At 42.9% G+C, this 22,925-nt stretch overlaps 1 protein-coding gene across 1 annotated transcript in view; it reads left to right on the top strand.

The window, feature by feature from the left end:
- Window positions 1-10,994: 10,994 nt before the first annotated feature.
- The window catches only part of LOC121857293 (SR-related and CTD-associated factor 4-like), a 70,879-nt gene continuing 58,948 nt past the window's right edge, over window positions 10,995-22,925 (top strand). Inside the window, 2 exon segments of the mRNA XM_042353282.1 lie at window positions 10,995-11,141; window positions 17,541-17,669. Coding sequence (XP_042209216.1) covers window positions 11,112-11,141; window positions 17,541-17,669 — 159 coding nt within the window. The 5' untranslated portion in view covers window positions 10,995-11,111.

Here is a 22,925-nt window from a genome sequence, read left to right as displayed (position 1 = left end):
CGACAGGTGTCGGAGATGTGACGAGAATGTCGTCTACAGTATGTAGACAGTGACAAAGTCGAGGTCGAGAAGCATGTGGTCCATGTACCTCTGGAAGGTCTGTGCTGCATTGCGTGGTCCAAAACTTATGTAGGCTTACTCGAAGAGACCGAACGGAGTGGTGAGGGCAGTCTTCTGGATATCTGCAGGTGCCACTGGAATCTGATGGAAGGCACTCTCCAAGTCAATCTTCGAGAAGATGGTCTTGCCGTGGAGTTTGTGGTGGAAGTCCTGGACATGCGGGATAGGGTACCTGTAGGGTTTGGTGACAAGGTTCAGGGCTCTGTAGTCACCACATATCCTCCAGTCGTTGGATGATGGCTTTGGAACCATGTGAAGAGGAGATGCTCAAGGACTCTTTGAAGGTCGAATGATGCCGTCTTGCAGGAGTCTGTTGAATTCCGCCTTGGCTGCATTCAGGAGCTCAAGGCGAATGCGGCGAGGATGTGAGAAGACTGGAGGTCCTGTAGTCTCGATGTGGTGGAAGATTCCCAACGTAGGTGGTGGTGGAGAGACTTGGGGTGAGAAAAGTTCCTTGAACTCCTTGAGCAGGGGGGAGAACTAGTTGGACAGCAAGAGACAGGTGATGGTGTCGGCGACTGCGGCACGTGTACCCCGGAACGTATGTGCTGTAGGATCATGGGTGAGGCAGAGGCTACTTTGGTCGACGACGAGCCTGTGGAAGGTGAGGAAGTCGAAGCCAAGGATGGGTTGAGACACGTCTGCTACCACGAAGGACCAGCGCAAAGTCATAGGAAGACCAAGGTCTAAGGGGAGGATGTGTGAGCCATAGCTGGCGATAGAGGTACCGTTGGCGGCGAACAGGTCATAAGAGGATCGCTTTGATGTGTCTTGCTGTGAGGGAGGGATGATGCTGACCGATGAACTCATGTCAATGAGGAATTTCCTGCCTGAGATGTGGTCGGTGATATGCAGAAAAGTGAGACGCCTGGTTTTGTCCACCACATGGCATGGGGTTATCCTATGTATTGTAATGGATTTTTCCCCTACAAATGCTGTTTGTCGCTGAGTAGCCGACCCCACCAATTCCCCAGTGTATCTCTCGTGGTCTAGGTCAACCAGGGCCGCCATACATCACGGAGCGGGGGTCAACTACTAAGCCATGCCTACCCCCGCCGGCGAGCATGGCGACCCACAAGCTGTCCTCCTGTGAGCATCCTCACCAACCAGCTCTCTACATCACGCTTGTAACCATGCTGCCTTCCCAGCACCAAGCTGCATTGTACATCCAATACAACATGTATACAGAGAGCACATTGTGAGTTTCCTTTCTCCATTCCATCCTGAGTGTGAACCAAACAATCTCATCCCCACAAATGGTGACCCCCGGAGATTCGCACTCACACAGGATGGAGGAGATACTGATCTCGCTCCCAGTCTTCAAGCAACATGGAAGACTGGCTTATCCACACAGAAGCAGCTCTCATCGGCTCTACAACTACTGTCTCTACACCGCAGGTTAGAGACCCTAGAGCAGCACTGCTTCTCTAAGCAGACACCAGCTCCTCTTCCTGCCCCAAGCACCATGTCCTACCGACCCCAGCACACCCGTCCTGCCTCAGACGCCGCCCCCGGCCCAACAGTAACCCCTGCCGCCCCTGATGCGGCCTCTGTTCCTGAGTGCAGACCCACACACCCCTCTTTTCTCCCTCAGGTACTCCCTGCTAATGTCCTGCACCCTGCTGCTGTCGTGGACCCAGCTGCTGTCACGAGCCCTCATCCGCTTCTGCTGACGCAGCCCCTGCTCCTGACCCAGGCCCACACACCCCAGGAGGCGCATCTGACGACTCTGTACCTGCCATGACGGAAGCACAACATTCATCGCCTCCACACACCCTTTTTCTCCCTCTCTTCTCCCACAGATAGTGTGTATATAGACAGCTGTATCCAGCGACCGGCTCATCCACGCCATCGCCGTTGTCTCACATGCGGCACGCACCGCCCGTTCTGCCTCACATGTGCTAAGCAACCCTGCAGACAACAAGTCTCCTACACCGCCTGGAGGGAAGGGGGAGTATTGTAGTGGATTTCTCCCCTACAAACGCTGTTTGTCGCTGAGTAGCCGACCCCACCAATTCCCCAGTGTATGCCTCGTGGTCTAGGTCAACCAGGGCCGCCATACATCACGGAGCGGGGGTCAACTACTAAGCCACGCCTACCCCCGCCGGCGAGCATGGCGACCCACAAACTGTCCTCCTGTGAGCATCCTAACCAACCAGCTCTCTACATCACGTTTGTAACCATGCTGCCTTCCCAGCACCAAGCTGCATTGTACATCCAATACAACTTGTATACAGAGAGCACATTGTGAGTTTCCTTTCTCCATTCCATCCTGAGTGTGAACCAAACATCCCGTACCCCACAGTATCATTTCAGCCATTTCTCTGCAGATGTGATTTTCGTGTTCCTCATCAAATTCCTCATTTTCTTCTTCTGATATTTGAACACTTTTTTCCATTCTCTTCTGTATGCGGATTCTATCTCTTTTTCTTCAAAGAGTTTTTTCCCGTTTTGGTCTTTTATGTACTTTTGTTGAGGCTTGTCGTTTCCTAGAATTTTGTTTACGTTCTGCCAGAAGTTCTTGTCATTTCTTGTGGTATCCAGGTTGTTTATTAGTTCGTTCCATATCTGTTGGTGTGCTATCAGGCTTTCATCTCTCAACTTTTGTTGTATTTGCCTTAAGTTTCTAATAAGCTCTGTTGTTGGTGGATAGTTTTGTATGTACATCATTATGTTATTATATTGTACTTGGAGCATTCGCAATTCATGAGATGTCCTGATGTGTGGTAGCGTTCGATATGTTGTGGTTGGTATGTTGTTCTCTATTGCCTTTTTGATGTTAAGTATAAGGGTATCTGTTTCGTTGTCTGTATCTTCTAGTATTTTGCCTTGGAGATCTGGGATCTTTGTACTGCGCATATCATTGTCATTCTTAAAAACCCCATTTAATTCATATTACGCTATATAACATTCAAATCCACCGCGCTTGTAGAACCTCAGAAAACGGGAAACATTGATAAAGGACAACTCACCTACTCAATGTTACTAGACCATGTGTTGTATTGTACCCAGGTACAGTTATATCATATTAATTGTATATATTCATAACATTAAGGAGAACTCAGGGTATTAATAAGATGAATGTTAAAGTCCAGTTGAGCCGGACTAGTGTACTGTAGGACTAAGTGTGGATCATGGTTTGAAGGTCATACTATTTACGTCTGTGTATACTGCCAGATTCTGGGGTCACTAAGTCTAAGGGGATAACTTAACTCTAATCTTAATTTCTAAGAGTCGCTGCCACCAGACCCCCTCTGGACAGCATGTAGCTCGTTTGGTAGCGTGCAGAGTGGACTAGGCATTTGATTAGGTTTTCCATTGACCAGATCGATAAGGGTAAAGAAGGGTGAAACCATAACATGTCTTAATTAATTTATTCCTTATAAAGCATACTGGTAAAAAACATGCACATGGATGGGTCTTCCTCGGAAGAACAACGAAAATGTTGGTTACCCAGATGGGCACTAGACTCTAACATTAATGGCGTGTCATCCACCTACTTATTGCATAACAATCTGTGACCACCTTACCTCGGTCATTCCTTCTTACACTATCCCTTAACACATCAGACTGCTCCACCTGTATGGAATATAGCACCGTCGGTTATCATACATAGTAGCACCATCTCAACACACATGTTACACTCCATACCTGCAAGTATGGGACTTCTTGTGACTTTTAGGTATACACAACCGCCCTCGGTGGGTAAAGACGAGGGCTTCACCTACAGACATACCAGCACTATTTCTACGCCTGGTATTATAGGTCGCTCCAAGTGACGACCGCAGATTTCTCACGGTCTCCTTATTTGTGACTATTCATTTGGAGTGGTGTGCTGGAAATCCACAGGTTCACAGTGGATTGGCATAGCGGGGAGTAGTCACCACCTGTTGTGGCACTCAGAGGGATAATGGCGGCCGGGCGGCAAGGCACTTCGACCGCATGGAACCTGAGGTGACGGTAGAACGAGGAAGACTGAGAAATAATGCCTGACAGGCGGTTATCCCACCCCCTAACACATTCCTATTACACTTATATATCCGGCAAAGCTTTAAACTGTAATAACTTCTATATATAAACCTTAATTATAGGGCGGGATATAGCCCGCTAGGACACTGACCTGGGGTGACGGTAGAATGGGGAATACTGAGGGCATTGCCCCGCCGCTCCTCATCACGTAGGTCTACAGTTTCCAATCTTTAATTTTCACTTTTGTTTCTTATGGTTCTCACCTGAACACTTTTCGGTATATTGTCACTCATGCCTTATAAACACATATTTTAATCCAAAATTACCCTCTAAGGTAAGGTCTTGGTTTGCTAGTTCGTGGGTAAATTCATGGGGTTATAATATCAACGTGGCACCCGAGGCGGGTACATGACGCGCCTTGAAACAAAGGCTGAATGTTCATGGCGGGGGTGTATCAACTTCACTTAAAACTGTAATGAGGGATCCTCCTCTCACACATTGCACTATTTGAATACAGACATAAGATTCTCTGATCACTGTACCTGTCGAGGGCATATGTTACGTGAGGATACGAGGTGTATTAAGTCCATACCAACGCAGACAAGATATTTCCTTTCATGTATAGTTTCTGGGTCACTTCCAACACCTCATATAGTTCTGATACATTTATCCTTTTTCCAGATCATTGTTCTCATGTATTTTCATATGATATCTGTGGAAGTTATGTTCGCTACACGCTCACAGACGTAAATAGTATGACCCTCAAACCCTGATCCACACTTAGTACTACAGTACACTTGTACGGCTCAACTGGACTTTAACATTCATCTTATGGATACCCTGAGTTTTCCTTAATGTTATGAATATATACAATTAATATGATATAACTGTACCTGGGCACAATACAACACATGGTCTAGTAACATTGAGTAGGTGAGTTATCCTTTATCAATGTTTCCCGTTTTCTGAGGTTCTACAAGCGCGGTGGATTTGAATGTTATATAGCGTAATATGAATTAAATGGGGTTTTTAGGAATGACAATGATGTGCGCAGTACACTCAGACACTTTTCAATACTAGGAACATTTCAGGTTTCCACATTTCACTGTACACTCTACTTTAAAACAGATTTCTAATTTTCTGGAGGCAATTGTTCTAACCTAAGTTCAAGTAAAGTATTTGCCGTGAACTGTTTTCAATTTCTCCGTAAAACAAAAAACAAAATTTTTGCACAGAATTACATACTCTATTGTACATTGGAAAAATTACGGAACAAAATTATTAGCAATCTGGAGTATTCATTAGTTACAGTGAAATGGTTAGGTACCTGTACATAGAAATGGTTGCTACAAATCACACTTAAAAAAAAAATACCCTGACCTGATACCATGTAAATTACATCACCCCAGTGCCACCTATGTAAGGGGGCGGGTTTTTTCCAATACCTACACCACCCTTCTCTTACTTAATACTATTGTTCTTTTTCTGCAACTTAAATCACAGCTTCAATTCCCCCGGATTTGATCAATGATTAAAAACAATCCCACCGCTGCCACCAATTTATACTGCCAGACTGGGGTCACTAATTATAAGGGGAAAACTTAACTCTATTCTTAATTTCTACGGGTCGCTGCCACCAGACCCCTCTGGGCAGTATGTAGCTTGCTAGTTAGGTAGCAGGCAGAGTGGAGATATAACTCCAAGGATAGCGTCCCAGGGTAGGACACTGGGGCTCACGGCTGTGGCTGTGATCGGTGGTAGCTAGACACATGGCGAGTCTGGGGTCTGGCTCCACGAGGCAGTGTGGAGCCGATTAATCATGCTGAATCAGCGCCATCACTCATACATTGATCACTGCTGGATATCCACCGGCTCCGAGCGACCGGTGGGGTTTCAATTTAGCCCCCTCTCTATCTGAGAATGAAGTTGGGAGGCGTTACAGAAGATTGACCTCCCGTCTCGCACTGGTTTATATACCCCTGAGTTACCAGCTATCGCTACTCACGCAATGACAGAAATAACAAACAAACCAACTGTTATTCATTCAAGGATGACCCTCAGTTGACAAGGGTCTGGCGAATTACTAAAGTTGATTTACCCAGACTAATTCAAGATTGAGTTTGCCAGTAGAGAGTGGAATAAACGCATTGACAACTGTGTTCGAAGGCGGGACTTACTGGAAGGGATCCTGAGTGTAAAACGAATGGGAAAAACACGTCTCTCCTTAATGCTATGAATACATACAATTAATATTATATAGCCGTACCTGGGTACAATACAACACATGATTCAGTAACATTGAGTAGGTGAGTTAGTCTTTATCAATGACCCCCGTTCTCTGAGATTCTATAAGCGCCGTGGATTTGAATGTTATGTAGCGTCATGTGAATTAAAGGTTTTTTTAGGAGTCACAATGATTTGCGCAGTACACTGCAAGGTAGGTAGATAACACATAGCCGCACTCCCATAGGATCTACGCTAATGAAAATAAAAATGAAATTTTTATTTACGTATTTTTGAAGGCTTATGATGGTATTAAAAGTTGTACAATAAATGTATGGAATGAAGTTTTTTTTTATTTAATTGGAGCCACTGATTAAATATATAAAATAAACATAAATATCTTACTTGTGACCGCTGGATTTCATCCAACGTCGCTGATTGGCTAGCGATGACTTCACTTATTAAGCTCCGCCCACTTGGTTACATCAAACAGTAGAGAAAGGATCTATACAGATAATAACACCACAATATTACAAACACATGAAGTGGCAAAAGGGGTGTGGCTTAGCGATCTCGAGAGTAGAGTTGCCAATTAGTGAATTCCTATGGGTCTGCGTGTTATCTATTTACCTTGACCTACTGCCCCTGACGTGGACCCTGCAGCTGGCCCTATGGACCCAGACACCCCATCCGGCGCCACTGAGGACTGTGTACCTGCAGCGAGAGAGGCACCACATTCCTTGCCTGTACAACCTTCTCTTATCCACAACCCTCCTTCTCCCTTTGCTTCTCCCACAGATCTCATGTCTCTAGACAGAATCGTCTCCCGTAGCGGCCGGCTAATCCATACCCCCGCCCGTTATGTCTCACATGTGGGATACAACCCTGCCGACAACAAGTCTCCTGCAATGCCCGGAGTGAAGGGGGAGTATTGTAGTGGATATTTCCCCTACAACTACAACTGCCATTTGTCGTTGAATAGCCGACCCCTTGTCGAGTTCCCCAGCCAATGCCTCGAGTTCCCCAGCCAATGCCTCGTGGTCTGACAAAGAGGAGGTCGGCTATCAAGCCACGCCTACCTCCCCTATATAAGCCTCACCTCGCCGTGAACTATTTACTTCTTCTACCTGAGCCCCGCAACACCTCCTCTGAGCAAGCTCCTCACCAACCAGCTCTCTCTACTCCACGCTTCTAACCACGCAGCAACTTCCCAGCACCAAACTGCACTGTACATTCAATACAATATATATATATATATATCTATATATATATATATATATATATATATATATATATATATATATATATATATATATATATATATATATATATATATATATATATATATATATATATATATATAATACAGAAAACACATTGTGAGTTTCCTTTCTCCAACCCATCCTGAGTGTGAGACTGTAGTGAATTCCTCCCCTACAAGCACCGAACCTTCTCGAATTCCCTAGTCTACGCCTTCAGCGCCGCCCACGGAGCGGGGGTCAACTATCTACCCACACCTACCCCCGCCTTATAAGGCCTGACACCGCTGTGACCACCCTCTTTCCTACCCAGTGCCACCAGCAAGCACCTCCTCCTCCGCGCCAGCCGTGTGGCTGCCGCTCCCACCGGCGACCTAGGCGTCCCTCAAGCCACGTGCCCTCACTCAGGGCACCCTCACCACCCAGCTCTCTCTACTCAATGCTTATTACCATGCTACCTAACCAGCAACAAGCTGGATTGTACATCCAATACAATATGTATACAGTGAGCACATTGTGAGTTTCCTTTCTCCATCCCATCCTGAGTGTGAACCAATATCTCATAACCCCACAAATGGTGACCCCGGAGTGACACACTCACACAGGATGGGAACCCAAACATCCCATACCCCACAAATGGTGACCCCGGAGGTTCGCACTCACACAGGATGGAGGAGAAACAGATCATGCTCCCAGTCTTCAAGCAACATGGAAGACTGGCTTATCCACACAGAGGCAGCTCTCATCGGCTCTACAGCTACTGTCTCTACAGCGCAGGTTAGACACCCTAGAGCAGCACTGCTTCTCTAAGCAGACACCAGCTCCTCTTCCTGCCCCAAGCACCACGTCCTACCGACCCCAGCACACCCGTCCTGCCTCAGACGCCGCCCCCGGCCCAGCAGTACCCCCTGCCGCTCCTCCTGATGCAGCCCCTGCTCCCGACGCGGCCCATGTGCCTGAGTGCGGACCCACACACCCCTCTTTTCTCCCTCAGGTACTCCCTGCTACTGTCCTGCACCCTGCTGCTGTCGTGGACCCAGCTGCTGTTACGAGCCCTCATCCGCTTCTGCTGAAGCAGCCCCTGCTCCTGACCCAGGCCCACACACCCCACCAGGCGCATCTGAGGACTCTGTACCTGCCGTGAGGGAAGCGGAAACTTCATCGCCTCCACAACCCCCTTCTCCCTCTTTTCTCCCACAGATCTCGTGTATCTAGACAGAGTTGCCCCCCCTAGCGGCCGGCTCATCCACGCCCTCGCCGTTATGTCTCACATGTGGCATGCACCGCCCGTTCTGCCTCACATGTGGCAAGCAACCCTGCCAACCTCCAGCCTCCTGCCGCGCCTGGAGGGGAAGGGGAGTATTGTAGTGGATTCCTCTCCTACAAGCACCGAACCTTCTCGAATTCCCCAGTCTACGCCTCCAGCGCCGCCCACGGAGCGGGGGTCAACTATCTACCTAAAACTACAGGAAGATCTAAACAAATTTTTCGAATGGTCTGAAAAATGGCAGATGAAATTCAACGTGGACAAATGTAAAGTACTTAGTATAGGAGATGTAAACAGGGAAACCAGATACCAGATGAACAACGATGCCATAGAGAAATCTGACTGCGAGAGAGATTTAGGAGTTATGATAAGTAGGAACCTTAAGCCAAGTAAACAATGTGTTTTTGCTCGTAACAAGGCTAATAAAGTACTTGGGTTCATACAAAGGAGTGTTAGTTACAAGACTAGCGAGGTCATCCTAAAACTGTATCTTGCTCTTGTGAGACCACACCTGGTTACGCAGTTCAGTTCTGGTCACCGTATTACAGAATGGATATAGAATCCTTGGAAAGAATTCAGAGGAGAATGACAAGATTAATCCCGGGCATTAGGAACCTTGAGTATAGAGACAGGTTAAAGCATCTTAATTTGCACTCCCTCGAGAGACGTAGAGCGAGGGGCGACCTGATAGAGGTGTACAAGTGGAAGGCAGGGCTAAACAAAGGGGACATTACAAAGGTACTCAAACTATCCAACCAGGAGCGAACTCGTAACAATGGTTTTAAATTAGACAAATTTAGATTTAGGCGGGAAATAGGTAAACACTGGTTTGGAAACAGAATAGTGGATGAATGGAACAAGTTACCAAATATCATCATTAACTCAAATACGCTGAATAGCTTCAAACATAGGTTGGATGCTTATATGAGCAATAGGGGTTGGGTGTAAACGGGAGTGCCCAGTATGGGCCAATAGGCCCGCTGCAGTTTCCTCCATTCTTATGTTCTCGCCTACCCCCGCCTTATAAGACCTGACACCGCTGTGACCACCCTCTCTCCTACACAGTGCCACCAGCAAGCAACACCACCTCCGCGCCAGCCCTGTGGCTGCCGCTCCCGCCGGCGACCTAGGCGTCCCTCAAGCCACGTGCCCTCACTCAGGGCACCCTCACCACCCAGCTCTCTCTACTCAACGATTACTGTATTACCATGCTACCTACCCAGCAACAAGCTGCATTGTACATCCAATACAATATGTATACAGTGAGCACATTGTGAGTTTCCTTTCTCCATCCCATCCTGAGTGTGAACCAATATCTCAACCTCACAAGACAACATCACGAAACCCCACAAAGGTTTATCACAAAGTTTACAGGCTGAGTGATAAACGTGAAGAACAGCAAAGACAGCCTGAAAACTACCATAATGTCACGGAGAACAGCAAATTCAACCTGAAAACGGCGTTAATGGCGTCAAAAACAGCAAAGATAGCCTGAAAACGGCGTTAATGGCACCGAGAACAGCAAAGCCAGCAAAGTGTCTTTGCTGTTATTTGCGCCAATATCATCGTTTTCGCTGTTCGCGGCGCTGTTATCACCGTTTTTCGTGCTGTTTTCGCTGTTCTCGGCGCTGTTATTGACATATTCAAGTTGTTATGTATGATAACGTACGCTGTTACCTTCATCATCTACTAATATTACGTCACCTTATAAAGTACGAGTTCAATGTTAATATTTAATATCACATGAAGAATTATTAGTAAAAAGCAACATTTGGTAATTAAGATATATTTACCCAATTTAAGCTTAAAAATACACTTAACTCCGTTTTACGTTAAGAAGTTTTTTGAAATATTATATCAGATTCGCAGATAAAATAAATCTCTTTTGTTAATGTATAGATAAAGGGTAGGACCACCGAGCGCGTGCCTCTCATTACTGCCACCAACAGTAAGACAGTATAAGGTGGTGGACGGGACCAAGTACCACTGAAAATTCATCTTCAGGAGGATACATCTATATATGTATAAAATATGAAACATGGATAAAAGAACATACGAACAAGCTTAATTATATAAACATATATATTCAGAGAACTTTAAGATACGATTAAGCCAATGTATTGATGCTTTTTTGTTTTAATGTCGGAAAATTACGTCATTCTTCTATTGTCTATAGTGTAGCTGTCCTCAAACATCATGGCGGACAGTAATGTGGAATTTTATTTGTAAATCACATTTTTTTCGGGGAAAGTAGTGAAAGTGCGTTTTTCAAAATGGATGCTGTTAAATCGTTCAACGCAGAGGTGAGTAACGAAAAGAACTTTTTGGTAATTTGACCGTATTGTGTTCAAGATCAACATGTTAATTTAGGGGTCCGGCCCCGTGCGTCGGTGACTGATGCTATAGTGAAGGGTTACCGTAAACACGTCCTCCCTCACTCACTGCTGCCTCTCTTGGAGGTGTGTCTAATACACACTTCATGCAGGAGATGTTTAACATTGTTTACTATAGAGGGATTACTACTGTATGGTATGTCTGTGTGTATGAGTTTGGGGTTGTGTATGGTGTGTGTGTATGGTGTGTGTATGGTGTATTTGAGGCTCTGAGTGGTGGAACTCGGAAAAAATAGCACAGGAAAAATGACAGGAAAAAAATGAATGGTTCAACTGTCAAACTAGAAAAAATGGCACTAGATATATAAATTGTTCTCAAGGTCACTTGTAGACTGCTTAGTATATATATATATATATATATAGGTAACTCAACACCTTAGAGGTTAGGTTAGGTTGGGTTAGGTTAGGTTAGGTTAGGTTGGGTAAATTTGCATTGTCACACCGTTCTCTGTTAGAGAGTAAAAAATATATTTGTCTAGTGTGTTTGTGTGTTCAGACCGAATATGACCTTCATTTCTGGCGGAAATTAGCCGTTTTTTTCGAATTTTTTTCGTTGGACGTTTTCCGAAAAATATCATGGCAAAATACACCAAAACCAATAGAAAAACAAAAACCAAACCTAACCTAACCTAACTGACTCTCACCATATGATGGAATCACCTATTTCTTACCTTATTGGCCTGGTTCTTGTTCATCGTTGCATTCTGGGATTCTTACCCAACGTCACATATGTTGGTCTTTGAGATATTTGCATTGTCTTGCTCTTAGTACACTTTACTGAGGTTGGAAGAACACCATGCGATCGAAAAAATGCTATAGTTTCTACGTTTTTTTTTCCCCAAAAACTCGCAATCAGTGACACCCATCGCAGACTTCCATGGTTGGAACTGAACTTGAATTTCAAAATATAAGAGACCCAAAATAAAACTGGAATTTGATTGGATCAAATATACCGCGAATTAAACCCAAAATCATTTTAATTGGTTCCAAAAGCAAAAACGCTTTTGATTGGCTGCGTGACGTGTATGGAAACGCATGTGCGTGATGATTTATGAAGGAGGCACGCAGTGTCGGAGGTGAGGTAGGCGATAATGGAAAGATTATTGGAAGAAAATAGAGAACATTTTGGATATGCTATCTCTGTTATTATACATTTCCGCCGGTAATGTAATAGATGAAAATTATCTTATAATTAGATGTCTTATTCGAATATGATAATAGATTAGTGGTAGGAATGAACGTTGTGTAAACGCAATAATACCTTAGGTTGGGTGGTAATTTTTTACTTTAGGACATGAGTCCCTATGGGTTGATCAATATGTTTTTCCAATGTATTTTGGTGTGTTTTAAACGAATCTAATCTTTATTTTGGGCGGAAATGGCTTGTTTTTGCTAACAATACTGGGGGAGAGCCTGAGAAATCAGGGTGTTTGGGTGGGGGAGAACACGAGTCATCTAACCTAACCTGACCTCTAGCCGGGGCCTCCTCCTCCTGGACCCCCGGTAGGCCTAACCTGACCTTTAGCTGGGGGCGATAGGCCTAGCTTAAACTAACCTAAATGTTTCAGTAGTTCAAAACTTTGGGGCGCACCATGTCCGAAAGTACAATACCTTAGAAGTGGAAGGACCAGGTAAAAATTGGATAGAATGATCGTCTTTCTCGTAAAACCTGGCAATAAACTTAAAATAATCGTAGGAGCACAAATGACAACCAACCTGTTTTACCAGAAAGTGGAGTAATTGAAGGGGTGGATCTTGAGAGGTTGGCTTTTAGTGTTAATTGACAGTAATCTAAAGGGCTACATTGATGCAGATTATATTTGATGATTTGATATTCCATTTTGTGATCCTTGGGGTATTATTAATAGTGATATTGTATTGGCAAAGGTTATCACCAGATGTTATTTGCATGATACTGAATAAGAAAATGGAAATGACAATGCACAGAACCTAACTTAACAGAACCTAACCTACCTGACCTACCAGAACCTGACCTAACAGAACCTGACCTAATTAAACCTAAACTAACCTACCTAACAGAACCTGACCTAACAGACCTGACCTAATTAAACCTGGGAAGATATTGGCAGCATAATGTGTTGTCTAATGGTAGACCCTGCTGCCATATGGCATCACGAAAATTGTGACCAAGTCCCAGGTTGCTGATCTGACTTTCTGCCTCATTTACACACACAATTGTAGGGTCTCAATTGTTTCTATTACATGACAAAACAACATACATATAGCGTTTCTCACTGTTGATTTTTTTTCATTCTTGCATTTCTTTGTATTTATTATTATCACAGTGTTGTGATTATTATTATTATCATTAATATTTTATTTTACTTTTCATTATAAATTTTATTTACTATGAATTATTATTGTTATTATGATTAAATTTTCACCCCCTGGGCCCTGATGTGGGTCAGTGACCTGTGCCCGGGTGGGCTAATCCCCGTTAAAAAAAAAACTAACCTACCTGACCTAACAGAACCTGACCGAACAGAACCTGACCTGACAGAACCTGACCTAATTAAACCTAAACTAACCTACCTAACAGAACCTGACCTAACAGAACCTAACCTACCTGACCTGACAGAACCTGACCTAATAAAACCTGACCTAATTAAACCTAAACTAACCTACCTAACAGAACCTAACCTACCTGACCTGGCAGAACCTGACCTAACAGAACCTAACCTACCTGTCCTGACAGAACCTGACCTAACAGAACCTAACCTACCTGACCTGACAGAACCTGACCTAACAGAACCTAACCTACCTGACCTAACAGAACCTGACTTACTTAAACCTAAACTAACCTACCTAACAGAACCTGACCTAACAGAACCTGACCTAATGACCTAACAGAACCTGACCTAACAGAACCTGACCTAACAGAACCTAACAGAACCTGACCTAACAGAACCTGACCTAACAGAGCCTGACCTGACCTAACCTAACCTTACCTAACCTTACCTTGTGATAGCTGTTTTGGGGTTTTATATATAAGGTTTGGGTAGAGTTTCCTTAACTTGGCTTATACGTATATAAATAAGTTATGAGGGGTTAAGTTACAAACACCAAATGGTCTTTTCTCCGTTTATTGGTAAAACTATATTGGTCACAGTCTCAGCTTGACTGAGTAAGGTCACCTGTCCGATTCTCGTGAGCTTCAAGTGAGGACTGGTGCCTGTGAAGGGGCTCTGAAGGGGAGGCCTGGCTAACCCTACCTTCTCAAGGTCGGTTTACTGATAGAGGAATTTCCCCTCACGTGAACAGAACATGGCAGCTCACAGCTTATGGAAAATTACAGTAGGGTGATTGGATTATATAAAGTAAATGTATTAACCCAAATTTATATAATTGTTATTGCCATGAGACAGGGGCTAATACATTATTTGGCCTAATGATTAAAAATAACAATCCCTTCACACTCACACATAAGAGTACAGTATATACAGTACAGGTATTGTATACAATTAATACTGTACCCATCAGATGCGAAGTAATTAAAAAATGGAATTTTTTTCATGAATTTGTTAGACTTTTTCTATTGTTCATATCATGGAAATAAACAGACATAGAGGCAGCACTTGTGAGGAATTAAGTGGCCAACCTACAGAAAAAAAACAGTTTATGTGCCCGTTTTTTTTTTACCCCGGGTCCTTTTTTATTTGTATTTATTTTTCTACCCCATGTGACCATCCTTGTGGTGATAACTGTCTGTCTCCTCCACTTTTATCATGTAATCCAGTCCAGGATCCCCAGGGTTCCCTATACTGTGCTGTACTGGAAAACATTATCAAAAGTTAACTACGAACTTGAGGGAAATTTTCTATAAAATATAAATGGGGACAATATTTCTAAAGATCTCCTGCACTTATGAATGACTGTACTGTAGGCTCATCCATGACAAGTTATGCAGTGGTCAACACCGACCCTCGTCTAGTTTGCTTGTACAGTAAGTCCTCGCTTAACGTTGGGGTTTCGTTCCTAAAAACGCGACGTTTTACGAAACAACGTTAAGCGGATCAATTTTCCCCATAAGAAATACAGGTACTCCCCGACTTATGACGGGGTTAGGGACTGACATCCACGTCGTAAGTCGAAATGGTCGTACGCCGGAAATGCTTAAATAATACATAGAAAATCTAAAATGGGTGTCTCTTTTTCTTCTCAGCACCACAAAACACTCACTTTTAAGCTTGCCAGCCATTTTAAAGTGAATTACAGATGAAAATTTTGTCTGTGGACTGACTTTGGGACTCGAAAATACGTAATTTGACGAAATTTTGGTACGACTGAGGCAGGTCGTAAGTGCGGGTAGTCGTAAGTCGAATAGGTCATAAGTCGAGGAGGATGCTAAGTTTGCATTGGTACTCACCGATGGGCAGAGGTGGTAGTGCGAGTGTGTGGTGGGTAGTGGAGCGAAGAAGTATGGCGGGAGAGGAGGAGGAGGGTGGTGAGACTGTGCCGAGCTAAGAGAGCGTAGCGTGGCCAGACGAGCGGGTGATGCGCCGTAGAAAGTAGTCCGTGACAACGCAAAACGACGTAGTATTGGATCACCGGGACAGTAAGTGAATTTTTGGTCTCTGAAGTTTAGTGACGTAGTACTGAAACAACGTTAAGCGGGACGACGTTAAGCGCGGACTTACTGTACGATTAGAGTAATAATAGCATAGTCTATGGTAGCAAACTCCAAATTTCAATATTTATTATAATTTTATTAATTTAGTTACACTTAGTCTTACATAGAGTGCAAAAGAAAACAAATACCATTAATTATCATAAGGTATTTTTCAGTGCATAATTTTGGGCACATACACTGTAATGTACCAAATTTTGTATTATTTATTTATTTATTTTTATTACTGTTACATGCACACACAAATCTACACGTATACAGAAAGTGTGAAAATAAATAACTAAAATAAATAATTATCATTATGTATAAAGTTTTAAGTATCTACCAGTCTCCACTGTGGTGAGTGTGGAGCTGAGACAGTCCAAGGTGTAGCACAGTTAATAAGGCGACTGTAACGCAGTTTGTACACTAACTTTATACCTTTATTAATGATACAGTATATGGTTTTGTTCTTGCTGTTTATATACCAACCATTTTAAGTTTTAATGATACAGTTAAAGCTGATTCTAGAGATCTGAACACAGGCTTCACAGCCAGTTACAGAGGGTTTACTGGTGCTTCAAATTCCAAGATAAACCCTCTATTCGGCAACACCCCCACAGATGCTGTCGTGTTGAGGTTGTGATGTAGGTGGTGATATGATGATACAGGATGGTCTGTACCATCTCCTGTAGCAGGTGTTGCTAACTGTCACTCTCCTCTCCCTCCATATACACCTCTATGCACTAGCCTATACTAGTAGTATAAAATATCCACTCTGTTATGTACAGTACAGTTCTGTACTTATGGTACTTTTGCACTTACTGAATGTACAGTTGGCTGTGTAGTGAGTGACACATTGCAGATAAGGTACATTGGTTGGTAAGATCATCGCTACGGTCATGCACCTATTTTCCTAAGGACAGAACCGTTCAACACATCAAAAACCATCGGAAAAACATAATTTTAACCTAACCTAAACTCCTTGCATGACTGAAACAATAATGATACCCATTGTTTCCCACCTTCAACCTCTTCACAACAATGACATACAGTATATGCCGTACCTGTCATTGTCATGTTTTACTCTGTGTGATCGCTGATGACATAACTTCTGTACTGTACCCATTTATTCACAACCATCTCAACTCTTATGTAGAGCAACAACAGTCGTATGTGCTGTTGACTTATATTTTCAACCCTCATGTCTTATGTTGGGATAAATTATTATAGTACAGTGTCTGTGTCTTCCTGATTTCTCTATGTATCCTGACAATCTTTCTGTTTGATTGTTTTATAGTAAGCATATCAAATCTCTCCCTCCCTCCCTCTTTCCTTCTCCAATCTCCATCTTCTCTCCCTTCCTCTACCCTTCCCAGTATGGGCCAATAGTCCCACTGCAGTTTCCTTTATTCTTTTGTTTCTTCTCTTCCTTCCTCTCCCTCCTTCACCCTTCCTTCCCATCTTCTCCCTCCTCTTCCTTCCCTTCTTCTCCCTCCCCTATCCTCCCTCCCTCCCTCCCTTCCTCTTCTTCCCCCTCTCCCTCCCTCCCTCCCTCCCTCCCTTGTACCTCTCTAGCACTTACCATTGAATATGAGGATGGTGCTCACAATACTCCCTAAAAGTGTCTGAATTAACCTGAAACACCTGATGATATATGCTGATGTGCATTTCCTTTACAGCTCGCGGGGCTTTACGAATGCAAGCCCCCGATATCGAAGGCAAAGATGACAGCTATTACAAAGGGCGCGATAAGAGCCATAAAATTCTACAAACATGTGGTCCAGAGTGTTGAGAAGTTCATCCAAAAGGTACGTTACGTTCTTTCTTGATTATGTACACTCTCACCCAAAAGTTTCTCGGCCACTGTAACCACTACGTACTGTACAGTAATCTGAAGAGTGAACGAAGGATCTGAAATCATTATGAGATGACACGCCCCATTTTTATCGTTCTCACAGCCGTCGTGCCCAGGTGGTGGAGAAGTTTTGGTTGAGAGTGGACCTCTTTATCATATTAATTGTTGTTATTACTGTACATGAACAATTGTAATTTTAGGGTGCAGTACATGGAAGTAAAGTATTGTAAAGTTTTAATGAGGGCGGAAGAGAAAGAAGAACTAGGAGTAGGTGATGTAGTGTAGGATTAACATTAGGAGACAAATTGATGTGTGTGTGACAAAGTAAATCTTTTATGTTGACAGTTTCTAACCCACCGCTTTCATTTTTTTTATCACGATCTCATTCTGCAAAAGTAGTAGTTCTTTGTTTGAATCCACAAAAACTACTGGATACATCCACAACAAATTGTAGTGTTAACTGTACAGTACAGTACAGGGTGTATACAGTGGTCCCTCGGTTAACGAGCACAATCCGTTCCAGCAGGTTGCTTGTTAACCAAAAATCTCGTTAACCGAAACCATTGTTTCAATGGGTTTTTGGGTAATTGGTTCCAGCTCACCGAAAATTGCCTAAATTCAACAAAAATGGTAGAAAAGTTCACTTACTTTGAGGTGTGTATGTAGAAGGCTCCTGGATGATGATGATGATGTGCATTTGAAGTGGGAGGTGGAGAAGGGAGAAGAGAAGGAAGTGGAGGTGGAGGAGAAGCATTTTACTGCTTCTTGGAAGGTGAGTCACCTTCCATGAAAATGTCAGGAACCTCTGGACTGACAGATTCTCCACCATGAACATCCTCTCTCCTTCTTGAAGTGGAAGGCTGAGGGCTAGCATCTTGTTCCCTCTGCCTTTTACTGAAGAAAGTGTCATTTGTGGTCTGTGGGGCATCTGTCCTCCTCACCATTAACTTATGTTTAAAGAAGGAGACCACCGAGTCCTCAACATGACACAAAGTTAGTTCAGTTTTTTTCCACTTCTGGGTACTTTGAAGCCAGTTCCCTGAACTTCTCCCAGTAGTAAATCACATCTTTCAACTGTTTAGCTGACATATGGTCATCACTTTCAATTTCCTCCTCACCACTGTCAGCTTCTACCTGTAACATCTCATCCAGTTGCTTCAAGTCATCAGGAGTAAGTTCCTCCTCATGAGACATCACAAGCTCTTCCACATCCTCCTCCTCCACTTCAAGGCCCAATGACTGACCAATGGACACAATCTCCTGGTCCAACTCTGTTTCTTCCTCAAATCCCTCAAAATCATGGACTACTGATGGCCACAGTGCTTTCCATGAAGAATTGAGGGATCTAGTGGAGACTTCTTGCCATGATGACACAATCAATTTTACAGCCTCCAGGATGTTGAATTGTGTCTTCCAGAAATGTTTCAGTGTTAGTTCAGGATCATTGGAAGTTGCCTGATGACACCACCTAAACATTTTCTTCATGTACAACTTCTTGAAGTTGCTGATCACATTCTGGTCCATTGGCTGTATGATTGATGTAGTGTTGGGAGGCAAAAACAACACTTTCACAAAGTCAAATTGATACTCCAAATTTCTGGCAAGGTCAGGGTCATGACCAGGAGCATTATCCATGAGGAGAAGAGCCTTTGAAGGGAGATTATTGGTGGTTAGGTAGCTCTTGACAGAAGGGCAAAACACATCAACAGCCTATTCATTAAAGAGCTGTCTTGTCACCCATGCCTTACGGTTGGACTTCCAATAAACTCCAAGCTTTGTTCTTACCACTTTCTGTTGCTTGAACACCCTGGGGTTTTCAGAGTGGTAGACAAGCATAGGCTTCAGTCGGAAATCCCCTGAAGCATTGGCACCAAGCAATAGAGTGAGACGGTCTTTCATGGGTTTATGCCCAGGTAAAGAGGCTTCATCTCTGGTGATGAATGTTCTTTTGGGTATCTTTTTCCAGAACAGCCCAGTTTTGTCCACATTGAACACTTGCTGTGGAAGATAATTTTCTTCTTCCATCAGTTTTTTAAATTCATCTAAAAACTTTGCTGCCCCTTCCTTATCAGCACTAGCAGCTTCACCATGCCTAACAACACTGAAAATGTCACTTCTTTTCTTAAATTTTTTGAACCAGCCTTTGCTGGCCCGAAAATCTTCAAATTCTGTGCCTGAAGAACCAGGTTGATCTGTCTTTAAATGTTCGTAAATCTCCCTGGCTCTTTCACAAATGAATTCAGTAGAAACTGAAGCACCTTTCATCTGTTTTTCCTTAATCCAGATGAAAAGTAACCTCTCAGTTTCTGCAATTGGGGATCTACTTTCAAACACTCTTGTAGATTTGTCTCTCACTTTCACTTCTTTAAATTTGTCTTTGTATGCAAGAATTGTTGACGCAGTTGATGTCGACATGCTATATTCTTTGCATAGCGCATTTGTTCTAATGCCTTGTTCATGTTTTTTTATGATTTCCTGCTTGGTTTGGATTGAAATCGCTTTTCTTGATCTCTTAGGCCCCATGCTGGATTCAAACAATGTCAACACGTGCTTTTCAAAGTTAAACTTGTTGTAAATAAAGAATATTTTCTTTAAAATAACACTGCACTGCGCTATATATTGTCAATAAGTAAAATAAATTTCAAAATGACCAATAATTTGCTTGGAAACACAGAAAAAAAGCGTTTAGTTGAAGAAAGTCTCAAGCAAGATGTTACCTCCAGTGAAAACAGAGAGAGACTAACGCCTGTTTGCTGTGTTAAGAGGCTGGATGCTGCGCATTAAACTAGTCACTTTACCTTCAATTATGTTCAATAATTGTTAAAATGACTAAAAAATTTAATATTAAACTTTCAAAATTATTGAATAGTATAAACTTCTTGATATATACTAAAATAGTAAGGAATTTAAGCCCTAGAACTGATTAATGTATTGGCGGACTAATACTACAGCTGGCTGACCGCCCAGTGCAAGCCAAAACTTGTTGAGGTCGGCTCGTAAGAAACTCGTTAACCGAGGGTTGCTCGTTAACCGAATTTAAGAATCTTATGGGAGGTAACTCGTTAACTGAAATCTCGTTAACCGAGGCGCTCGTTAACTGCGGGACCACTGTACTATGCTTATTTTTTATTATAGCACTGTATGAAAATACTGTACCTTACACTTTACTGGTACTAAAGAAGAAATAAACTACTGGAGCTGTCCTTAACACAAGCATTATCAATAAAAACATTTGAGTGAAAGCTTTATACCCCACAAGTTATCCATGTGTGCATGTACACACGGATAAAAAATTACCAAAGAAGAATTGTTTATTTACATAAAGGCAGAGAACATATAAGAACTGGGCCTATCAGAGTCCAGTACAAGGGTACTGTACTGTACTGTACTGTAGTAGTCTTATATCTGCCAGCTGCACTTCTCAGTTATCCCACAGCACATGTACAGTCACCCAAAAAAGTCCTGTCGCGAACCACGAACCCCGAGATTCAGACTCGTAAACCCGAAACAAGAGATACTGATATGTTATTCTGCCCATAAATGCTTTGGATGCAAGAGTCTGAATCTCAGGGTTCATGGTTCGCGACAGGTCTTTTTTGGGTGACTGTACAACTTTATACAATATTATTTTTAGATATCTGAAGCTATTATTGGTTGGAGATACAGGCATCCCCCGCGTTACGGAAGGATTTCCTTTCCTAGAGAAAATTGACCGTATTGCGAAATTCCGTAACGCGAAACCTATTTTCCCATTGACTTCCATTATAAAACTGGAGATGCATTCCTAAGGAATTTTTTTGGCCCCAAAAAAGTAATTCAAGCTCTTTTATTAATGAAAATAAACATTTATAAACACATACAATACAGTACATTAAATAATTTATGATATACCTTCTTAAAACACCAAGTTTAATATCCAATGTAATACCTTTGCAGCTTGTTTTTGCACTACTGCGGTCACTTCCACTTAATGGCCTCTTTCCAGTCATCTTGAATAAGGGTAATGCACTGTACTGTACTTACTGTATGTTTGTAAAAGTTAAATCCAACTGCTGGGGGGAGAAACGTGCGTGCACACTGGATGTAAACAATGGACTGACTCCTTGTGGCGATGCCACGCTTGGCGGTAGCAAACACCAAGAAATCCACACCAAACAAATTATAATTTTATATAGTGATTTTTTTTAAATTGTTAAAATTTACCCCAATTTCCGTAAGGGCGGATTTACGGGCCTTAACGCGAAATTATTGGTCACAATTTACAAATTCCGTAATGCGGGGGATGCCTGTAATTTGTTTAGAATATATTTGATTGCATTGCAATATTATAAACACCAAATAATAAATACAGTACAATAAGATCTCATATTTCGCGCAATTTCATTTTGCGTTTTTGAATTACGCGAGATCCAGCTAGCTGAATGCTGGCCACCGTCTTGAATGACGTCACAGCCCTCATACCAGTTACAGTCATTTCTGCTTCAACGCAAATTGGTTGTAAAGCGATTGATGAATAGGGAAACGCTGTTTGTAAAACGCGAACTTTTGCATACGAATGTTGGTTATAACACGATTCCAACCTCAATGTTTTGATTCCATCCTCAACGTTTTAAGTCTAGCGCGGCGCGGGGTTATGCAATGTTTACAGTTCACGTTCGACATCACATGTTCAATTGATTCGTGTCTTGTTTGTGAAATGTTTTTTGAGAGGTATTCTGTAAATTTCGTTTTAAATTTTTTTGCAAACTTAGCTGTTACCCATAAATATTGTATGAAAAGAATAAGTAAAAGAAAATTTTTCGCAGTGAGGATTAATAACGGTGTACACAGCCCTCTCTGTTTACATGATGTGATCAGATGAATCGCGCTGTTTTTGTCGATGGCTCCGTGATTTTCACTGTTTTCTCCAATTTTGTTGTGTTGGCGACGAATATGGAAAGACAAGGTAAGAAGAATGTTTCCAAGAAGCGTTATGGTGATCGAATTGCGGCCGCCCGGGCTGTTGTTGTGTACTTTTTTGGGTGGTGCTACCACCTGTCCAGTCAAGTTAATGGCCTCTACCTCTACTGGGGGTCCTACTGGTGGGGATGGGACAGATCCACCTAAGCGGCCAAAGAAGGAAAAGGAGAAGCGGGACTATTATAAGGGAGTTAAATTTGCCAAGTACTCGATGCAGTATAAGCAGCGTGTGATTAAATTATTAGAGGAA

Source organism: Homarus americanus, unplaced genomic scaffold (genome assembly GCF_018991925.1).
Source record: "Homarus americanus isolate GMGI-L3 unplaced genomic scaffold, GMGI_Hamer_2.0 scaffold20465, whole genome shotgun sequence".
NCBI lineage: Eukaryota > Metazoa > Arthropoda > Malacostraca > Decapoda > Nephropidae > Homarus > Homarus americanus.
The sequence above is the reverse complement of the archived record's forward strand: the minus strand, read 5'-3'. Positions and strand labels throughout refer to the sequence as shown.